At 36.1% G+C, this 23,615-nt stretch overlaps 1 protein-coding gene across 1 annotated transcript in view; it reads right to left on the bottom strand.

Annotated features, from left to right (window-relative positions):
• The window catches only part of LOC128666224 (monocarboxylate transporter 2), a 130,061-nt gene extending 107,080 nt beyond the window's left edge, over positions 1–22,981 (bottom strand). Inside the window, exons 1-2 of the mRNA XM_053720691.1 lie at positions 22,883–22,981; positions 19,759–20,003 (exon numbers count right to left, since the gene is read on the bottom strand). Of these exons, the coding sequence (XP_053576666.1) occupies positions 19,759–19,975 (217 nt within the window). The 5' untranslated portion in view covers positions 19,976–20,003; positions 22,883–22,981. The remainder of the gene's footprint in view (positions 1–19,758; positions 20,004–22,882) is intronic.
• Between the last annotated feature and the right edge of the window lie 634 nt (positions 22,982–23,615).

Below are 23,615 nucleotides of genomic sequence, written 5' to 3'. Positions count from 1 at the left end.
AAGCGCTTGTGTGCTATTTAGAACCAGCAACACAGTGTTATTGGAGATATGGGTTGCTAAGTATTTTTTGTTGCCTTGCCCACCTCTTGCATATTACCAACAACCATTGAACATTAATTATTTTGCTGTACAACATGTTTGTTGAATTTATTTTTGATGACTGCCAGTTATGTGTTCATTGAATAATTGAGGTGCACAAATTATATGGACTTGAAGGGTTTGGCAGCCTTGAATTACCCATTCCCCTCAACCTTTTAGTCACACAAGTGATTGTAACTTTTTTGGAGGATTAAATGGTACAGACATGGACCCTTTGACAGTTGGAAACATATTTGTAACTTATTTACACCTAAATGGTACATATTAGTTCCTTAAGGTGTAATTATGATCTCTTGAGGGTACAACCACAGCAGTTGTACCCTGAGTGTTCACAAACAGACCCCAACCGTACCCTTTTTTCTGACCGTGTATACAAGATATGATCTAGGACTACAGGCTGTCAAACGTTTTCTGAATATAGGTTCAGAAGAAGACTACCTGCATGATGAATTTATTCTGAAATTGCTGTTTTGCACTTAATCATAATTTCTTTACATTTAATAATCCTTTTTTCTGCAAGCGAAAGGGGCAGCACTAGGTGCAGCATGCGACTCCCCTATCTATTTGAATCTGTTTTTAGGATGGTGGGAACAACATTGTGTCATCTCAGATGTAAATAATGAATACACGGCTAAAATACCACTCTGGTTGCTGTACATAGATGACATTATCTTCTTATCGGACAATACCAAAGAAAAACTGGATCCATTTTTTAATATTTTTAAACATAAAATTAACACATGGCGCCAGTCAAGATAATATCAATTTCCTGGACCTATAAGTACAGATGTGTACAGGAAGGAAACTGCAACTAATAGCATCCTTTATAATCTAAGTGCTCGTGCCCCTAATACCATCTAGGCACTGCCAATGGGGGAATTTCTTAGAATGAAAAGAAATTGCTCCGATGATGAAAAATTTAAGAGAGCAAAAGGGATCTAGAGAAAAGGCGAATACATAGGAGCTATAGTAAAAGGTTCATAGCCAAACAGAAAGCTTGGTATACTGAAAAGAAAGACCTACTTAAAAGGGACACTAAACCCAAATTTTGTATTTAATGATTCAGATAGATCAGCAATTTTAAGCAACTTTCTAATTTACTCCTATTATCAATTTTTCTTTATTCTCTTGCTATCTTTTTTAAACAGCAGGAATGTAAGCTTAAGAGCTGGCCCATTTTTGGTTGAGAACCTGGGTTATGCTTGCTTATTGATTTGATAAATGTAGTCACCAATAAGCAAGCACTATCCTGGGTGCTAAACTTAAAATAGGCTGGCTCCTAAGCTTTAAATTCCTTCTTTTAAATAAAGATAGCAAGAGGAGGAATAAAAAAAAATTTCAAGAAAAAGCCCTCATGGAGGGAGAAACCGGTTGATGATTTTTATGCAGTCAAAATTGTTTATAACTGTTTTAACTACTCTGTGGACAACAGAGTTTACATTGGACTAATAGGCGTAAGGATTGCCTACCCATATAAAGCTTGAATATAGTGGAAATCTGCTACCTTTATACCTATGCACCGGTGTTGTGCTAGAAGAAACATCTGAACTTTTTACCTAAGTCCGCTAAAGGATATACACTGTGAGTATCCAGCGTGCCGTTGCACTAAGAGCAGGATACTATTTTCATTACCTGACCGAAAAGAAACCCCTGGAGTGTTTGAAATTGAGATTGTCCAATAGGACCGGAGCAGCTGAATAGACCAGTGACGTATAGTATAACGGCTGAGAAGGTACACAATGACGCCAAACAGCCTACACACCTAGCTGCGGTCCCTTAACTGTGACACTCGCAACGTCAGGATTGACTGTGTGCTTCACTGGGGATATCGAGAGGAACTGGAGTGATAAGTCTCTGGATCTTATTTGGAGTAAACATTGAATACAAGTCGGGACACTTTGACATCCACCTGCCCATACTTACCTCATTAGATTGGGGTTACACTTGTGAGTAGGGAGTACCCTAAAGTCGTTTGTTTTTATATATCTATTTATTTGATTTTATTAAATTGATCTGCACTATGAGAGGTGTTTCTGTGCGCTTGTTTTTATAGATCCTTGCAGCTGTACCTCATTACTCAACTTGAACCTTGAGTTGTTTTGTGACAAGCAGCACTGAACATCGCTCTCTAATTTTGCTCAAGTATCATCACCAGGAGGATAAGACTTTTTTCATTTACATATTGGAATTTTTTATATTTTGATAAGTATTTGGAATTATTTCTATACCTATTTACTTTATCAGATTTATTATTTCATATGTTATAATCCTCCTTAGCAGTTTCAATGATCAATTAATGATTACACTGCTGTATATTACTTATTTGTTATAATACTATCTGCATTACATTATATTGTGAGTGTGTGCAACTCAGTTTACAGTGGTGATGCTCACTCTGTTGTGTTCACCACTGTAATTTTGTGTTTGTAATAGTTATTTTTATGTAATTATTCATATGGCGTGACCGATTGGAGTTGCCTCCAGGCTGGCTGGAAGTTGGACCGTAGAAAAGGATGCTCCTAGCGCTCCCCAAAGGAGCAGCAGCACCGTAGCCACCATAAGTAACGCAGACTCTACGAACCACCGCTGCTGGGCTGGTATCTCGCCGTCTGCTCTGCGCCCTGGACCTACGACCAGGCTCCAGTAGGTGAACCCAGGAACAAGAGCTCTTACAGGAGCTCAGTAGCTAAGGGAGTATATAGAGCATAGCAATCCCTGTAGTGATTATAGCTGGCCCCTACAAACATGAGTCAAAGCTGCAAGTTAGAGGGACAGAATAGGTCTGATGTGCTGGAACACACAGCCTGGTTTTTATTGAGGTTACATGCAAACAGGACACTCTCAGGGGGAGGCATAAAATCCCCAATCACACATTTGATGCATTTAGATAGAGAGGCAACGCCCTTTGACAGGCCATAACAGCAGATAACATTACACACAAGAAAACAATGCAGTCCACCTTATCACTACTAGCAGTCTGATTAGACAATGGGAATGTTTTTCACTAAACTTAATTAGAGCTGATCCCAGCAAACTTGTATTTAGAATGCTTCTTGAAGCTGAACAAAGTTATCTCTTTAGTTCTGACCGAAGGGTCTGTCACATAGCACTTAATGGCACACAATGAAAACCAATGCCTCTGTAACAGTGCTCCCCCTCTGTGGAACACTCTGCCTGTGTGGCACCTGGCTCAGCAAGTCCCATTCACTGAACCAAGTGGGAGAAAGCCAGGGACAAGCTATTTAACAGGTCTGGGGACATAGTCTTAAAGGGGCATTGTTCACCAAAGTCACAATATGTCCCCAGACGGTTCTTAAAGGGCCATACACACCCAATAAAAGTTAATATGTTCTCAGGGGCACAATCTTCCAGGGGCCATAGTCATGAGGAAGGAGGCTGGCAAATAGGCTTCTCCACGATCCATGGAAGCAGGGCAATTTTTCATTTAAAGGGCCAGTTACAAATAGCAGTTTGTAACAGCCATATTTACTATATTTTATTAATATATTATTTTATATTATATATTATTTTATTTTTTAAGTCACTCTTAACAGGAAAAATGATGAAATAATACTTAGTAATAACTGTGTAAATTTGGCACCCCATGTAGTTACATTGTAAATACAAATATACCATTTGTTAGTGCCGCGTTTGTGCTGATTTGTGCCGCAAAAACGAATGTTAGTGCTGGTTTCATTTCAGAGATATTGCATAGACATGTGCATGGTGAAAAAAAATTGGTTCGGATCGATTCGGATTTTTTCGAATTTCGGTTCGATACGAATTCGGAAAAATTTGAATCAATTCGGTTCGGATTCATTTCGGATTTATTCGGATTCGAATAAATTCGGCTGGATTTGGAAATTCAAAATTTCGGTAAGTATTAGGTGGGATGTGCTGTGTATTAGACTAGTATTATGTACTGTATATTAGGTATAACCCATAGCAGAGTGATATAACCTAATATACTGTACAATACTAGTGTAATCCATGGCCATCTGAATCTACCGAATAAATCCGAACTAATTCGGATTTATTTGGTAGATTCGGCACTATTTTAATTCGGAAATTCGAATCGATCCGAATCCCGAATTTACCGAATTCGGCCGAATTTCAGAATCGATCTGAAATGAATCACACAATTCTATTGCGCATTATATTTTAGCTCATGTTAATTACATGGGATGGGAACTTTACACAGCGCTTAGTGATGCACATTAGGATATTTTATACATTTATTTAAAAAAAACCTACTTTTTATGACATAATATAAATAACTTTTGTATCTAAGTGCAGCTGCCTTTCGATTATACTGGGAAGAGAGCCAAACTCTGTTACTATAATTCTAGTCTGGTTATGTACTAACTTAAAGAGATGGTAAACTATGCCTACCTCGAATTAGCGATCTTAAATGAAGTCCCAAAACAATGTGAGTTTAATTAATCAAACCGGCATATTCGCTGTATATATCAAATTATTGACGATTATAAATCTAAATTTTTTATATCCATCCTCCTCCCGTAGATCGTCCGCCATTGTTTTAGTTCGGTCACATTTTTTAGACAACCAATGACACACCAGGCCTCTCGGCGACACACCCTAACTAAATCCGTCCTTCTAGACTTATGCGCATGCCCTCCCTTGTGTATCTCTGCATAACACTGCTCTAGCCTCGATTTTTGCGCATGCTCAAGATCCAGTTATGTATTACATAGTTATCTAATGCATGCGCAGAGAGAGGAGCGAAGGTTGACATGCCAGGGCTGTGACGTGGAGAGGGGTGTTTCAGCTCTCTCGCCGGGATGAAGGCAATACCAGGAAGTAATGCATGTGGAGGAGCAATGAGCGTTACGACTCTGCGAGTAAAATATTAATTTATTATACATACGAGCATTGTAATTTAAAAAAATATATGGGTGAATTGTGTGGTCAATACTTGGAGAATAAAAATGTATTGCTCAATTAGTAAAAATTTACCATCACTTTAAAAAGGGACAGTATAAGTCAAAATGAACCTTTCATGATTCAGATAGAGCAGCAATTTTAAACAACTTTCTATTTTACTTCTGTTCAGGGGCGTAACCAACGTTGATGCAAGGGTCGCCATTGCGACCGGGCCCACCAGGTCTCCCAAACAGGGGGGCCCAACAAGGCAGGTGGTTGTTTTTTTTTTTATTATTAATTTTTTATTTTTAGGTGATCATTGATGATGCCACTGTTGCCACAATTGTCAGTGTTTGTAAATTGTTTTGTATACTACTAATTTATTGTGAGTCTACTGGACGGCGGGTGGCGTGCTGTCTGCTGCGCTGCTCGGCCGGAACTTTCCATTTTGGCCGCGCACGCGCACTGATCTCTGACTTTTCTTCTCCCGCCTGAGTACTGATGGCTGCACTGCCTGCACGCACATGTATCTCCTGCGGTGCAGCAGAGTCAGTAGCAGCTAGCAGGAGTCTGTCGACAGTGCCGTGGAGTATGTGTGGGCGTGGCGTGGGAACGTCTGGGACCTGTCCTGGGTCCAGTGGGAGTCCCTCCCTTGCTAGCGCGGCAGGCCAGCACAGCAGCAGCTCACAGCTAGAGCCAGTGTGACAGACTACTGAGAACGGAGTGGAACTGTGAAAATCCGTTCAACCTCAGGTAAGCGTCTGCTCCATATCATAAGCTAAGTTAAGCTGCTCAGTGCTCAGACTGAAAGAGGGGGGGGGGGGGGGCGCAGGGGCACGGTGACAGTACTGTACAGAGCTGAGTAATCCCATAATGGTAAAACAAGAAGCGCAAATTTTTTTGCGCTTCTTCTACGCTTCTTGTTTTAGTTTTGCCCCGACTCCGGTGATTACAGGAATTATCACCAAAAGGAAGCTGCATCTGTTTGGTTACTACCTAGGACCATTCTAAGAACCGGACATTAGTTCTAACGTATAAGGGACTTTTTACTGGAAACACATTTGGATTTTAGGTTTGCTTACGTTTGTTTTTATTTCACTTTTTATATTGTAACTACTTCTTATATTGTATTTACTATATTGTATGCCTTGTTTGTATATTTTGGATTTTTCCTTTTGATGAGAGATTAACCCTTTATGGATTTTTGATGAGAGATTAACCCTTTATGGATTTGGGTATTTTAAATTTCAAATTTTAACTTCAACTTGAAGAGGGTCCTTTTATATTTTAAATATTTAAAATTTTTATATTTTAATTTATATTTATACTGAAGACTTGATTAATTGCAGTTGATTAGCGCTGATTTTCTGTTGTTTGTATAATCCCATAATGGTGCATATAAATAGAAAACATTAGGCTTTAAAGATCCTCCTCTCTGGGATTTGTGGAAGTGGTTGTCCTTATATATTAAATATAACATAATACATTTAAACACACAATTTTTACAATTTTCCAAAAGTACCCCCCCCCCCACACTCAGTCTTATACAGTTTATGTGCCATATACAGTAGATAACATTGTTATCCTGTGGAGTTGTGCATGACACAGCACTAATTGGCTAGTCAATAGTTAATAAATAACTAGTCATATGATAAGGGAGCTGTCAGAATGTATATGAATATGTGTGTGTGTGTGTGTGTGTGTGTGTGTGTGATTATGTGTTTATCAATGTGTGTATAAATGTGTATGAGTGTGTGAATGTATATATGTGTAGGTGTAAGTGTGTGTGTGATTATGTGTTTATCAGTGTGTGCGTATATAAATATGTATGAGTGTGTGTAAATGTGTGTGTGTGTAAGAGTGTGTAAATATGTGTGTATTAGTATGTATAATATGTGTGTGTGTAAATATTTGTGTCCCCTCTATTTGTGGGGGGCGGCTAGCGGAGCTCTGTTAAAGGCGAATAAAGTGTCCATCTTTGGCTAAATTAAATGTTCGGAGGTATGATAAAGCTGGTGCTTTGGTTAAAAAATAAAAAAGGGGGGCCCTTCATGGATTCTTGCACCGGGGCCCTGAGGTTTTTAGTTACGCCTTTGCTTCTGTTATAAAATTTGCTTCATTCTCTTTGTATCTTTTATTGAAGAGTAAAACTAGGTAGGCTCATAAGAACTCAGGAGTGTGCACGTGTCTTTAGTACTCTGTGGCAGCAGTGTAACAAAGCTACAGATAATTTTGTACCAAGAGAATTAAGCCAATTTGAGTAAACTGGAAAGTTGTTTAAAATTGCTGTGCTATCCGAATCATGAAAGGTTAATGTTGACTTTACTGTCTATTTAAAGTGATGGTTATCCCTCCCCTTTATAAAATCAGATCTGGAATGCTAGTGATAATTTAGATGGAGTTTAACATCAGTTGTAATGAAGTTGCGCTATAACTTACTTTTTAATATAGATATGAAATTCTGAATTCAAATTCCCTGCGCTCTGGCACTCACATCAAAAGTAAATTTTTCTTGAGCTAAAGGTTTGACTTGTTGTCCAATCAGTGCTCTCCCCTTTGGGCACCTTTTGTTGTAGCTATAGCGCTAATTGGACAACTATTCAAACCGTTAGCTCACGAAAAATTTACTTTTTAAAGGGATAGTAAACCCCAAAATGTTCTTTTATGATTCAGATAGAACATACAAGTTTAAACAACTTTCCAATTTAATTCTATTATCAAATTTTCTTCATACTCTTGTTATCCATTGCTGAAAGGACAGCATTGCACTACTGACAGGAAACTGAAAATATCTATTTAGCCAATCACAAGAGACAAATGTGTGCAGGCACCAATTAGCAGCAGCTCCTACTAGTGTATGATATGTGCGTATTAATTTTTTAACAAGTGATACTAAGAGAACAAAGCACATTTGAATATAGAAGTGAATTTAAAAGTGTCTTAGAATCACTTGCTCTATCTGAATCATGCAATTTTAATTTTGACTTTCCTATCCCTTTAAGTAGGCGGCGAAGCACGGGGTATTTGAATTTCATATCTATATTAAAAAGTTATAGCACAACTTCATTACAACTGATGAATGAAACTCCATCTAAAATATCACAAACATTCCGCATCTGATTTTATAAAGAGGAGAGATTACCATCACTTTAAAGTCACGACTGAAAGTCCTATTTATGTTAAAGAGACACTAAACCCACATTTTTTCTTTCATGATTCAGATAGGGAAGCAATTTTAAGCAACTTTCTAATTTACTCCTATTATCAATTTTTCTTTGTTCTCTTTCTATCTTTATTTAAAAAGCAGGACTGTAAAGCTCAGGAGCCAGACCATTTTAGGTTCAGCACCTTGGATAGCGCTTGTTTATTGGTGGCTACATTTAGCAAACCAATAAGCAAGCATAACCAAAGTCTGAACCAAAAATGGGCCAGCTCCTAAGCTTTACATTCCTGCATTTTAAATAAAGGTAATACAGAACAAAGAAAAATTGATAACTAGGAGTAAATTAGAAAGTTGCTTAAAATTGTGAATCATGAAAGAAAAAAATGTGGGTTTAGTGTCCCTTTAAGTGTTGGTAAATCCTTGCGTTTTTTTTTATTTTATTTTTTTTAAATCCTCTGATTTACCATCGCTTTAATATGAACACTTGAAAATAGTATAAGCATATTTGGCAATTATAAATGAAGATAAAGAATAATATGGCAGCAATAACTAATGTTTTATCACATTTTTTAACTAACTTTTGATAATTATCCAAATGAGATAAGTTCTAAATGAAATGTGATACATTATATACAGCTGCATTTATCTTTCCTGAATGATTAACTTCTGATTTCCCTAAGAGTTATATATTGGTATTTACAATTAAATAGGGGTTCTGTAGATCCTAATGTGATACCTATAAATTAATGATACTGTAGTATAATGGGATGATAAATTTAAGACATCCGGAGAGTGTTTTTCATTTTAACTTTTCCATTTTTTAGGTTTTGATGTTAATAAAGGTTATGATTTAAGCATTAATCACACCTACTAAGTACACACACATTATCATATTAATAAATACTAGTCAGGAAGGGAGTGCTAACAATGTACCAAATCTAGGTGGTTACTCTAACCACCCATCACAAAAGTAATATCACAATATCCTGCTACATATCTGTCCTAACTGGCCTCAGTAGAAGTGATAAGATACTGCAGAAGCAAACTAAAAGTTTTACTAAACAAATTACATTAGCCTTGCCTACTTACAGTAAAAGGAGTAGCTTCAGTATTGAAATACAATGGCAGCAAACAAAAGTTTTAACACTCAGCTGGAAGGAAATAAATTGCAAAATTAAAGAAATGTCCTGTAACAATAAGGTGGTTTATGTCCCTTTTTTCCTACTACTATCTCACTGGATACAGAGCTTACCTATGTTAGTTTCTCTTTTAGCTACAGATATACACTATGTACCCTCAGCAAGAAGGTAATCTTTACCCTAAAGCCGGCTAGTAATATAAATACATATATGTCTAAACACACAAAACAAGCCTAAGCATTGATCGCTGAGACATTCCACTAGTAACATCCCTGCCCTGTAAATATTCACATTGTTGAACATTTTCTTCATTCATTGATGGTTGAGCCCTCAGCCCTGCCCAACAATAACAGCTGTGACATATAGGTTTGTGAGCGAACTGTCAACCATATCCTCATCTGCTTTCAAAAATCTACCTTCTTGTTCCTTGGGTCTAATTTTTCTTTTCCTCTCAGTTATATGTCCAGGAGTGTGCTGTGACTGCTGTCACCAATTTTCACTTTTAAGATCAGCTATGAAATATATTTATATTTAAAATAGTATTAAAAATAAAACTACAGTGTACATGTATTATTTAAATTAAACTTTTTAAAATTAAACTTAAAATAATTACTTATGGAAATTGTGCTGTTAAACCCAATAATCTGTAGTTAAACACACAAACCAAACCCACAGAAACAATGTTCTATAAACTGTTCTGATGTTTGTTTAAATACCTCTCCTCTTACTCTGAAAGAAATTTGTTTATATATATATATATATATATATATATATATATATATATATAAACTAGTTGGTAAGCCTGCCCACAGGGCAGTCTATATGTTGTAAATACAACCCCCCAAGCTTCAAAAAATAAAAAATAGAAATACAGAAAAAATACACATTATCCAAAATAAAAAAAAATTAACCCAATCCCTATGAAAATATAAAAGCCCTCCCAAAATAAAAAACACCCCCTAATCTAATGCTAAACTACCAATACCCCTTAAAAGGGCTTTTTGTAGGACATTGCCCTAAGTTAAACAGCTCTTTTACATCTAAAATAAACAAAGTCCCCCCTAACAGTAAAACCCCACACCCACCAAACCCCCCAAAATAAAAAAATAAACACTAATAAACCTAATCTACCCATTGCCCTGAAAAGGGCATTTGTATGGGCATTGCCCTTAAAAAAAGGACAGTACCCAAAAAAAAACTAAGTGAAAAAAATAAATAAAAAAAACTAACACTAAAGCCCTAAATAGGTACTCATGGTTTCAGAAGTCCGGCGGAGAAGGTCTTTTTCCAGGCGGGTCCATCATCTTCATCCACAGCCAAGGCGGCGCTGATGTCCAGAGTGGTCTTCCCAGATGTGGTGATCCTTGGTGGCGGCGGTCCTCGGCGGCGGCGGTCCTCGGCGACATGGAGGCTCCTCTTCATCCGATGTCCGTGGTATACTGAATATTGAATGCAAGGTACTGCAATCAATTTGGGGTACCTTGCATTCCTATTGGCTGAATTTTTCAAAACAGCCAATAGGATTTCAGTAGCTTTCATTCTATTGGCTGCTGAATTTTTCACAACAGCCAATAGAATGAGAGCTACTAAAATCCTATTGGCTGTTCAAATCAGCCAATAGGAATTCAAGGTACCCCAATAAATATGGGGTACCTTGAGTTGTTTCTTCAGTGTGCAGCATACGATCACATGAAGAGGAACCTCCATGCCTTCGCCGAGGACCGCCGTCACTGAGGAGCGCAACCACCGCCGATGACTAACGCTGAGGATAGCCACATCTGGGAAGACCGCTCTGTGCCACCTTCGCTGTGGATGAAGATGATGGACCTGCCGGACTTCAGGAACCGTGAGTACCTATTTATATATAGTGTTAGGTTTTGGGGGGTTTTGGGGGGGGGGTGTATTTATTAACTTAGGTTTTTTTGGCACTTTGAAAAAAAGAGCTGAATGCCCTTTTAAGGGCAGTGAAAAAGAGCTAAATGCCCTTTTAAGGGCAATGCCTATACATATGCCCTTTTCAGGGCAATGGGTAGTTTAGGTTTTTTAGTGTTAGGACTTTTATTTGGGGGGTTTTTACTGTTAGGGGGTACTTTGTTTAATTTTTTTAATGTAAAAGAGCTGTTTAACTTAGGGCAATGCCCTACAAATAGCCCTTTTAAGGGCTATTGGTAGTTAAAGGGACAGTCTACCATAGAATTGTTATTGTTTTAAAAGATAGATAATCCCTTTATTACCCATTCCCCAGTTGTGCATAACCAACACTGTTATATAAATATAATTTTTACCTCTGTGATTACCTTGTATCTAGAAACCTTCTTCCAGCCCCCTGATCACATGACTGACTGTTTATTATCTATTGTCTTAAATTTAGCAGTTTTGTGCTAAATCTTAAATAAGCCCATGTGCCTGAACACAGTGTTATCTATATGGCCCACGTGTAATTATGTCTGTTTGTGTTGAAAAGGAATTTAAAAAGCCTGTGATAAGAGGCAGCCCTCAAAGGCTTAGAAATTAGCATATGAGCCTACCTATGTTTAGTTTAAACTAAGAATACCAAGAGAAAAAAGCAAATGTGATGATAAAAGTAAATCGGAAAGTTGATTAAAATTAAAAGTCCTATCTGAATAATGAAAATTTAATTTATACTAGACTGTCCCTTTAAGCATTAGATTAGGGGGTGTTTTAATTTTGGGGGGCTTTTTATTTTCATAGGGATTAGGTTTAATTTTTTTTATTTTGGATAATGTGTTTATTTTTTTTTGTAATGTTAGCTTTTCTATTTTTCATAATTAGATTAATCTAAGGTAATTATTGTATTTTTTATTGTAATGTAGTTTATTTTTATTGTAATTAAGGGGTTAATTTAGGGGGTGTTAGGTTAGGGGGCTTAGTCATTAAATTAGTTTTTTGCGTTGTGAGGGTTGGAGGTTTAGGAGTTAATAGTTAAGTTAAGTTTAATGCGTGGTGGGGGGTTGGCGGTTTAGGGGTTAATAATTTTATTAGGTAGTTTTGTTTTTTTTCTTTTTATACTCATATACAAAGACATTAAAAAGGACACATATAAGACATTACAAAAACATCTTCCAAGTTTACATTCATAACTAAACATTATACCACATACATTAACACGTATTCCGTAGGATTGTCTATAACTACTTTCTGTCCTTTTTATGTATATAGATTGATATACTACCCTACCCTGAGTTCCAGGGAGGGTAAATACATGCCACTTATATCAGATTAGACTATTTTATACTAATTTTCCCAAACTTCCTTTGCCTCTAAATATATCTCTATATTGCCCTTTTTTATGAAATAATATCCTTCGTTTAGAATATACTCGTTTACTTTGTTTATCCACTCTTCCTTAACATTTCCCCTTCCATAACTTCTATTACTCTACACTTCTTAGTAGTTTTATCTCCTTTGAATTGACCTTTTAGGAATTTCTGATTTTCCACTAATGAAACCAAAGGTGATGGTTAAATTTGAATTATTTTTCAGCAGGTGATCCCAAGTCTTAAATTTTTCTTTTAATATACTAAAGTGTAGAATTTTGGGGATCTCTCTTTTTTATTTATCCAACACTGATTCCCTATAAAACAAAAATTGTATCATTTTGCTTTCTAGCTGAACCCAGCTATTAGCCTCTTCTTTAAGATGCCAATCTAATATCCTTTGAATCATTGTGGCTTGTCTATATTTTATTAGACTGGGTAAGCCTAGAACTCCCAAATTCCTTTTTCTATGCATAGTGTCTTTATTGATTCTTGGATGTATTTTACCCCAAATATAATTATTTATTCCCTTCTGTAGCTCTTCTACATACGTGTTTTATTAACGGTATGGGAAGCATTTGTAACAAATATAAATATCTAGGGAGTATATTCATCTGGATCACGTTTATCCTTCCTAACCATATTTTCTTTTTAAACCACGATGATAGCTCCTTAGTAACTGGGTTTTTTTTAAAATTCCCATAGTTTAATTGAAACATTTCCTTGCTATATCTTGCTAGGTATACCCCTAGATACTTCAGGGCCTCTACTTCTTTTAATGGCAAGTTTGCTGAAATATAAGTTGATGTTTCTAGATCCATGTTAATATTTAGAGCTGCTGATTGTTTGTATTTACCATAAAATTAGAGTAAGAGCCATAGACCCTAAGTATCCTCAAAAATTCTTATATTGAAGTGAATGGTTCAGACAGGGTCAGGAGGATGTCATCTGCGAACAAAGATAATTTATATTCGCTACTACCTACCTTAATCCCCTTTATCTTTTTATTTTGTCTGTATCGCCAATATTTCTATACATAAGACAAATAATGTCGGCGAAAGAGGGCACCCTTGTCTTGTACCATTTGATATATTAAAGGCACTGGAGGTACTACCATTTATCTTTATTATTGCTCAAGGAAAGGTATATAGGACCATTATTCTTTTTATCAATTTATGTCCAAAATTATAGCTCTTCAATGTTTTCTCCATAAACCCGATCGAAAGCTTTCTCTGTGTCTACCAAGATAAAGGAGAAAGGGGTAGACTCTAATTAGGCATATTTTAATAAATTAATATTTTTCACCGTATTATCTCTAGCTTCCCTATTTTGCACAAATCCCACTTGATCTAGGTGGATAATATTGCCCAGGATTTTCTCCACCTTATTGGCGATAATCTTGTTTTAAATTGTTAAATCTATATTTAGGAGTGAGATGGGTCTATAATTTTGGACTTCTTCACTGTCTTTACCTTTTTTTTTTTTTTCCTTCTCTCTCTTTTTCTTTTTTCCCGCCCCCTTCTCCGATACTTCATAGGCTTAGATGATAAGCAAAGAAAGTTGGGCTTGTCTAGAGTGTATGGATTCACTTTTTAATGTTGTGTTATGTGTCGTAGGCAAAATATTTGTTAATTTCTGCCCTGGATATGAGATTAAAAGGTAATACCAAGAACAGATGAGTACAATACAAATTATCTCTATAAATGCGAAAGGGCTTAACACCCCAGAAAAAAAGAGCCATGGCCCTGAGAAAAATGGAGAGGTTAAAAGGAGAAGTCGTTCTAGTCCAAGATACACATTTTAAAAGAAATAATGAACCCAGATTCATTAATGACAAGTATACAACTTGTTTCATGGCGTCAGACAGAGCCAGGAGGAATGGGGTATGTATTTTGCTCCATAAGAAACTAGCATTTCAGGTACAGGGGCAGGTGAAGGATAAAGAGGAGAGATATATTGGTATAAAAAGGTACTATACAAGGTAACCCTATTACAATTTTTAATATTTATGGGCCAAACTTGAAACAAAATGCATTTTTTAAGAAACTAATTAACCCAATGGTAGATTTTCAAGAAGGTATGCTATTCTTAGGGGGAGACTTTAACATTACTCTAAACCCAGATATGGATAACTCTAAAAAAAAAGTTCCTCTACAGCAAAAAAATGTGATAAAACAAGTAAATAGTACCCTGAAAGATTTGGCACTATATGATATTTGGAGGGTTCTACATCCTGAAGAGAGGGATTATACTTTCTTTTCGAACCCACATCAATCATATCCTAGGCTAGATTATTTGTGTACCAATATAAAAGGGCAAGACCTAGTACAAAATGCCCATATTCTTCCCATTACATGGTCGGACCATACACCCATAAAAATACAGGTAAAATGGGGAGAGAGAGAGATAGAGGTCAGACGAACTGGAGGCTAGAAGACAGCTTATTGAATGATCAGAGCCAAATTGATAAATTAACCACATTATTGGATGAATTCTTCCTCTTTAACAATACAGGAGATGTTTCACCTGTTACCTTATGGGATACACATAAATGCATTTTAAGAGGGGAACTAATAAAAAGTAAAGCATACACAGAATAAAATAAAGAAGCAATCTCTGGAAAAAAACATCAAGAGAATACCAGAATTGGAAGAGGCACATAAGCAGGATCCAGAAAATAGAATAATATTAGATAACCTGGTTAAAGAAAGAAAGAAAATCCAGGAGTATTGGTCTAAGATAAACAAAAAGTAGGCCTTATGGCTTAAAAGAAAATACTACACAGAAGGAGATAAAAATGGCAGATTATTAGCAAGAGCTATAAAGAAAAAAGAACTGAATAACAATATATATCGCTTAAAAGATGATATGAAAACAATTTGTAAAAATCATCAAGAAATATTAAATCAGTTTAAAAATTATTATAAAAACCTGTACAATTTAAAAGTCAAACCCCTGGAAGACTCACGCATAGATAATTATCTAAAAGATCTCAAAATAAGCAAAATTAGATGAACCAATAGTTTGCAGGAAATCCAACTGACTATAGAGAATCTACCTTTGGGAAAATAACCAGGCCCAGATGGGTTCACAGCAAAATACTATAAAGCTTTTTCGGGAAAGATTGTTCCATATTTAATGTCTTTGTTTTATCATATAGATAAAGGAAGTACATTTTCAAAGGAGATGCAAGAATTATAGTTTTACCGAAAGTTACTTTTTTTTCTTAATACTTTGTGTGGGCAGTTTATTTTTTTCTCATTTTTTTTTAAAAATACTTATTGCAGGTGCTTCTGTGTTTTTTTCATACTTATTGCGGGCAGTTTTTTTTTTGTAATGCTCCTTTTGTGCTGCATCCCGGTAGTGGATTCCTTCACCACCCTGCCATTTTCGGAATTATTTTGGCTGCACGTGCAGCCAACATTCTGTTGGCTGCCTCGCGCTGCCAACATACCATTGAGGATACGTACGCAACTGCCGACGGACATTACAAACGCAATTATAGTATAGATGACAGGGTTGACCACTTACTGAGAATAATAACTCTTTAGTATTATAGAAGAAGACTTCATCTCTGCAATAAACAAATATTTTTAACATTACACAAAATATAAAAACCTAAAGCCTGATACAGCATCACTGAACAAATCCCAACACGCAGTCATTTGATGTATTATAAACAAACAAATCACTATTCTGATCCAGGATGTGTATAAAGTAGATAGAAATAATATAACTGCTACAATATCAGCTGCTTCTAAATAAATATTAAAGAGATTAACCCTTGTCTGTCACAAAGGGCTGCAGTGCCGTCTCCGGGAGCTAAAGGATTAAAGAGTTGAGGTTCATTTAACATTATTTTACTACAGCATTTTATTTTTAAACAAATAACCATGTTCACCTCTGTATTTATCTCTTACTTATAGTTAAAGTAAGGGTTAACCACATAATTAAATTGTTTACCCAGCATGCTCTTGTGCCAATGCTGAGCGATTGGTGAATACGTATGTATACCACACCTTATTGGCTCATTTGGATTCTCAGGAATGCAACGCACTGCACTTGAGTATGTGACTCTAAAAACTCTATTCAGGGTTTAAACACATAGGACATGTGTTTAAAATATAATTATCTGTTCTCATTTAAATAAGATTTTACTATACTGTGTTGCCGTAGTTACAACTTGAGGAAAATCAAAATCCAGTAAGATATTTGTAAAAATTAATCACTTATGTATAAATAAGAGTATTTTATCACATGCAGATGCTTCACATATATTATCTTTCAAATTAGATGTATTTCTGTTTGAATAACACACGGTTTGCTTTATTGTAAAGTTATAAAAAAACATTGCAACATACATTCATTATTTAGTTTACACATTTTCATGTAATTTAGTTCTGCAAATTGTGTTTTTCTAAACTAACAATAATGACAGGGGCTCGCTTTGTCCTCTCTAGAAGCAAACCCAGATTTACTCCTCCAAATAAGTGAAGAGGTGAGTGGAAAATGGCTATTGGAAAACACATGCAGCAAAAAAGATGTCAATTTGTTTTAAAAATATTCAGTTTTGGCTGATGTTTTTTTTGCCTTATTTTAGTAAATTCATTGAGTTTGAAGATAAAGTATTTTACAATGTTGTGCTTTATTTCAGATGTATATATAAGAAAATGTGTTTTATGTTCCATTTAAAGGAAATTAAACTCAATATTTCTTTTTATTATTAATTCTGCTTCAATCTCTTGGTATCCTTTACTGAAGAAGTAGCAATGCACTACTGGGAGCTAGCTGAACGCATTGGTAAGCTAAAGACAAGAAGCATATATAATTATATATGCAACCACCAATCAGCAGCAAGCTCCCTGCTACTGAGTCTATCTAGGTATGCTTTTCAACAAATTAGATAAAAGAAGTAAATTGGAAAGTTGTTGAAAATTACATGCTCTAGCTGAATCATGAAAGAAAATAAAATTGGGTTTAATGTCGCTTTAAGTATGCCCTGGTTTACCTGACCCTGCTACATGTTATAAAGAAATTGCTTGTATCATAGCAGAAGGTCATTTCCAGCACAGGAGAGTGGGTATAATGTTCTCTAGTGTGAGTTACTTAGTAAGCACTTTTATAGATCAGCATTATTTCACATACACGAGATGCCAGGCTAAAAATGTTATGAGATTTCTCTTTCCTTGTAAAATGAAAGTGTAGCTCACCTAGCTTAAAGGAACAGTAAATACCTTAAAGGGACACAAACCCCAAAGATTTTCATGATTCAGCTAGAGCAGCAATTTTAAGCAATTTTTTAATTTACTCCTATTAAAAATGTTTCTTTGTTCTCTTGCTATCTTTATTTGAAAAAGCACGAATGTACGCATAGGAGCTGGCCCATTTTTGGTTCAGCACCTGGGTAGCGCTTGCTGATTGGTGGTTACATTTAGCCAACAGGCACTACCCAGGGTGCTGAACAAAAAATGGGCCGGCTCCTATGCTTACATGTCTGCTTTTTCAAATAAAGATAGCAAAAGAACAAAGAAAATATATTAATAGGTGTAAATTAGAAAGTTGCTCAAAATTGCTGCTCTATCTGAATCATAAAAGAAAAAAATGTGGGTTTTGTTTGCCTTTAATTACAAGACTGTTCTGCAGTCTAGCAATAAACAAACATAGTGGGCAAGTTTGAAAATGTTTTGAATGCATTAACACCCTGTTTGCTGCAAATGTTTTTTTAACAATGAAGCTTGATCCACCACTTGCCTTATTTTGAGGAGCTAATCAGAAGTTATTACTGGAGTAGCCACAGTTAGCTCTGAGCACTGTGTTAGCAAACCCTCCATTACATTGCAGTTCCTTATATTGTGATCCTACCAGTTGCCCTTCCAGTTGTCAAAACTGGAAAACTAAAATTAAACTTTCATTATTTAGATAGAGCTGCAGTTTTAAAGAGAATATACAATTTACTTCCAATATCAAAATGTGCACAGTCTTTTTATATGTACGTGTTCTAAGGCACCATCTACTACTGAGCATGTGCACAGTGTATGTAATCACATGAGCCGCTTGTCAAAGTTTCAACGTATTTTTAACTTTCATAGGCATTTCCATATTAGTAGTATCCATTTCGGACTGCTAATAAATGTATGAAGGCATGGTAAGCTGTGGAGCAGCGGCGCTTCAGTGAAGGCTGCAAAATCAGAAAGGCTCAGCTGTTCCGTCTGATTCTGCGACCCCTCACGGTGTAGTGTCGAAATCTGGAAGGAGGTGTCTGTAGCAGGTGATTGGTGGTCAACCAGTCACGTGTGCGGTCAGGAATGTGGTGACGTAGCGGTCACACATTCCGTCGGGTTGCAGATTTTCACAAGACACCGGCAAATTTTTGTGAATTTTGGAACTTGTCAGAAAAAAATAAAAATAAATACTACTGCTACTTATTTAGAATTCAGGGGAAGTGCTATTGTAATGTTTTTTTGTTTGTGGATTTTTGGTTATGCATTTGTTGATTACAAAGAGGGGTTCAAAATAATAAATGGATACGGCAATTTTACTACACATAATCAAATATTTTATATTAAAACCTCAACTTTTTACTGTCCTTTTAAATGTATGACATTTAATAAACTATCATAAAAAATAAGTTTGTACAATAAACCCTACATTATTAAACGTTATCAAGATTGTACTGAAATCTCATTATTGAATTACACCTGGACGTGAACCCTACTTACCCCCAGCGTACATGAAACCAGTATCATTGTACTACTTACCCCCAGCGTACATGCAAACAGTAACATTGTACTACTTACCCCAGCGTACATGCAACCAGTAACATTGTACTACTTACCCCCAGCGTACATGCAACCAGTAACATTGTACTACTTACCCCAGCGTACATGCAACCAGTAACATTTTACTACTTACCCCCAGCGTACATGCAACCAGTAACATTGTACTACAGTACTTACCCCCAGCGTACATGCAACCAGTAACATTGTACTACTTACCCCCAGCGTACATGCAACCAGTATCATTGTACTACTTACCCCCAGCGTACATGCAACCAGTAACATTGTACTACTTACCCCCAGTGTACATGCAACCAGTAACATTGTACTACTTACCCCCAGTGTACATGCAACCAGTAACATTGTACTACTTACCCCCAGCGTACATGCAACCAGTATCATTGTACTGCAGTACTTACCCCCAGCGTACATGCAAGCCAGTAACATTGATGAAATCCAGGCAATCTCACTGTATGAAGCATCAAAATACTCTTGTATCTCTTTGTAGAAAACGGTTATAGCTTTTGAAAATGCATAGGAGAATCCCATGGATATAAAAGCTCCAACTACAACCATCCACCCCCAACCACCATCTGGGGGGGTGTATCCTAAGCCAGTGCTAGCTGTTGGAGCCATGATAGGTACTTTGTGTTTTACTTAACACCTGCAAGACAAAGGAAGAACACATGAAGTGATAAGAATAGAAGACATTTAAATATGACATTATTAAGCCATCTACCACAATTATCAGATTAAAGGCACCTGAAAATCAAAATCCAACTCTCAATATTCTGAGAGAGTGCACAATCTCAAAAGGACATTAAACACTAAATAAATTCTAGATAGAATGGAATTACAGGAAAAGGGGACAAAAAAAAAATGAACGTATATTGCATACATATGATTTATCGTTTTATATTACTATCTCAAAGAGTTTAATGTATTTGCTCTCTTAACATCTTTTATTGAAAAGCATATCGATCTAGGCTCTGGAGCAGCAGTGCACTACTGGCTACCCACACATACCTCTTATTGACTCACCATATGTACTTAGCTAGCTCTAGAGCTGAATTTAAGCATGTGCTTAACCATTTTTGCAGGAGTTATACACAAACAAGCAAGTAATAGAGCAATAATAAAATGCCCTAACACATTTTTTGCACTTTTATGTACCTTTAACTAACTATGTGGTGGTCAGACAATGTTGCAATGCAAAGTAAAGCTTGCAGTCCCCTTCAGCAGCCAGAAGGATAAATCATTGCTTTACTGAATAGCATACTGCATTCCCTTTAGCTGCAGCAGATAGGCATATTGTTCCTTTAGTAAAAAAAAAATTTGCTGGGTTCCTTTTAAGTGGAGTTAAACAAATATGGTATATCCCAAACTGTTAGATTAGCTTTTTTTTTTTTTTAGTCCATTAGAAAATTAGTTTTGTAATTGTTTTCCAGTAACTTTGCACATTGTTGTGCAAACTAAAAAGTGTTGTACCCTGAGGATACAGTGGAAAGAAAAAGGAAGAACAAGAGAGAGTTAAAGAGAAAAGGTTGCTGGTGGAAAGAGCGAGCGAAAGACAGAGAGAGAGCGAAAGAGAGAGAGCGAAAGAGAGAGCGAGCGAGCGAAAAAGAGAGCGAGCGAGCGAAAAAGAGAGAGAGAGCGAAAAAGAGAGAGAGAGAGCGAAAAAGAGAGAGAGAGAGCGAAAAAGAGAGAGAGAGAGCGAAAAAGAGAGAGAGAGAGCGAAAAAGAGAGAGAGAGAGCGAAAAAGAGAGAGAGAGCGAAAAAGAGAGAGAGAGCGAAAAAGAGAGAGAAAGAGAAAGATAGAGCGAGAAAGAGAGAGCGAGAAAGAGAGCCAAAGACACTTTAGTCATCTTATAGAATTCACTAATCAAGTACATTGTGCAACTAATTAACATCTGATGTCACACAGGGAAAGTACATACTGTACATATCTCAGTTATTACATAAAAAAAAATCACAAACCCAAGTTAGACTGTCCCTTTAAATATCTGTGAAACATTTTACATTTTAGTTAAAACATTTTTTTAGTTTTTCATGAACAAAAAAATACTTTTTTTTTTGTTTTAACATCAAAAACTAAATCAAACAGTGAAAGGAGATTGCAGATACTGTATAATTTTGAAATGGATTTTCTTACATATGGTTTGCTCGTAAAATCGGACATTAGTCCCACAGTATGAAAGCTAAGTTTATCTCGTTTACTGAGAATAAAATAACATTGCCAGATATTGCACAATTTTATTTTGCAAATGCTCTTTATAACTTTATTAAAAAATAAAATAAAAATCACGCACCCAACAGAACAACTCTCACAGGTGCTACAACAATACAGCTATAACTCAGCCACATACTTAAAGGGACAGTCTACACAAAAATTGTTATTGTTTAAAAAGATAGATAACGCCTTTACTGCCCATTCCCCAGCTTTGCACAACCAACATTGTTAGATTAATTTACTTTGCAACCTTTCAACCTCTAAATTTCTGCCTGTTTCAAAGACTCTATTGACAGCCTCTTAATCACATGCATTTGTATTTGCTTTTCATAACATGAGACTGCTAGTTCACGTGGGCCATATAGATAACAATGTGCTCACACACAAGGAGTTATTTAAGATTTAGCACAACAGCACTAAATGCAAGTAAGTAGACTAGATAATAAATAAAAAGTCATGTGATCAGGGGGCTGTGAAGATGCTTAGATACAAGGTAATCACAGAGGTAAAAAGTATATTAATATAACTGTGTTGGTAAACTGGGTAATGGGTAATAAAGGGATTATCTATCTTTTTAAACATTAACAATTCTATTGTAGACTGTCCCTTTAACAAAGCCCTGTTAGTAAAATGTAGATTAGAAAATATTTGGGAAACAAATAATGTTAACCAGGGGAAACTGATTCAATCCCAGTTTAGTTAATTATAAAGGTGTTTTCCTGTAAACACAAACATTTGATTTTGAATGTAAAGATAGAGAGTTTAGAGAAAGTAAAAATACATTTATAACAAGTAATCTGAAATAGTTATCAGGTATTAGATCTTAAAAATAGTTGCAATTGTAGGTGGCAGTTATTGAAAAATGTGTAGCATCTATTTACATGTTAATATAAGAATATTTAACAATCCAACACTGTATCATGTAATACTTTTTACTTTGGGTTATATATAAATATTTCAGCTTTATTTTGGTTAACATTTAACAGCAGGTCATAGTCTTTAGTATTGAAAGGATGAAAAAAGAAGCTGAATTATTTCATAAATGCTTAAAAATAAAGCTTAGGTTTCAGTATATTTTAAAGGAAATATAATAAAACAAGAAACAACATAAAAGTACATTCAAATGTGTATGATAGTTCCAAACTGCAAACACTGATAAAAGCCCAAGCCTCTGACTGTAACGTTTAGTTGAACAAACTTGAGTCCTGTGCAGAATGTGATTCATTGTTTAACAGCACCACGTGTGCAGGGGGGTTACTCAGACTCTACAGAGCTTAGCATGAGGGGGTTTAGGGGGGATCCAGTGTACTCACCCTTGTCCAGCTCTGTTGTGAGTTCAGTGCAGCCAACAGGAGGGTAAAACAAGCAAGATCCCTGCAGAGGTCATACCCCAAAAACTCATCTGATCCAGGAGGCAGGGTGGAGCCTAAGGAAAGCAGAGAGAGATCTCACATCTGCACTATACTAAGTGATCTGAGAGTTCTCAGGAAGTGACAAACTCTGCACTGTAGGCAGCCACTTGATACAGAAGTATTCTCATGTATTTGCATATCACCAGGGGTTGCTTGATACAGAAGTATTCTCATGTATTTGCATATCACCAGGGGTTGCTTGATACAGAAGTATTCTCATGTATTTGTATATCACCAGGGGTTGCTTGATACAGAAGTATTCTCATGTATTTGTATATCACCAGGGGTTGCTTGATACAGAAGTATTCTCATGTATTTGTATATCACCAGGGGTTGCTTGATACAGAAGTATTCTCATGTATTTGCATATCACCAGGGGTTGCTTGATACAGAAGTATTCTCATGTATTTGCATATCACCAGGGGTTGCTTGATACAGAAGTATTCTCATGTATTTGTATATCACCAGGGGTTGCTTGATACAGAAGTATTCTCATGTATTTGTATATCACCAGGGGTTGCTTGATACAGAAGTATTCTCATGTATTTGCATATCACCAGGGGTTGCTTGATACAGAAGTATTCTCATGTATTTGTATATCACCAGGGGTTGCTTGATACAGAAGTATTCTCAT

The sequence above is a fragment of the Bombina bombina genome, chromosome 7 (genome assembly GCF_027579735.1).
Source record: "Bombina bombina isolate aBomBom1 chromosome 7, aBomBom1.pri, whole genome shotgun sequence".
Classification (NCBI taxonomy): Eukaryota; Metazoa; Chordata; class Amphibia; order Anura; family Bombinatoridae; genus Bombina; species Bombina bombina.
Note: the sequence above shows the minus strand (reverse complement) of the source record. Positions and strands in the feature narration are given on the sequence as shown.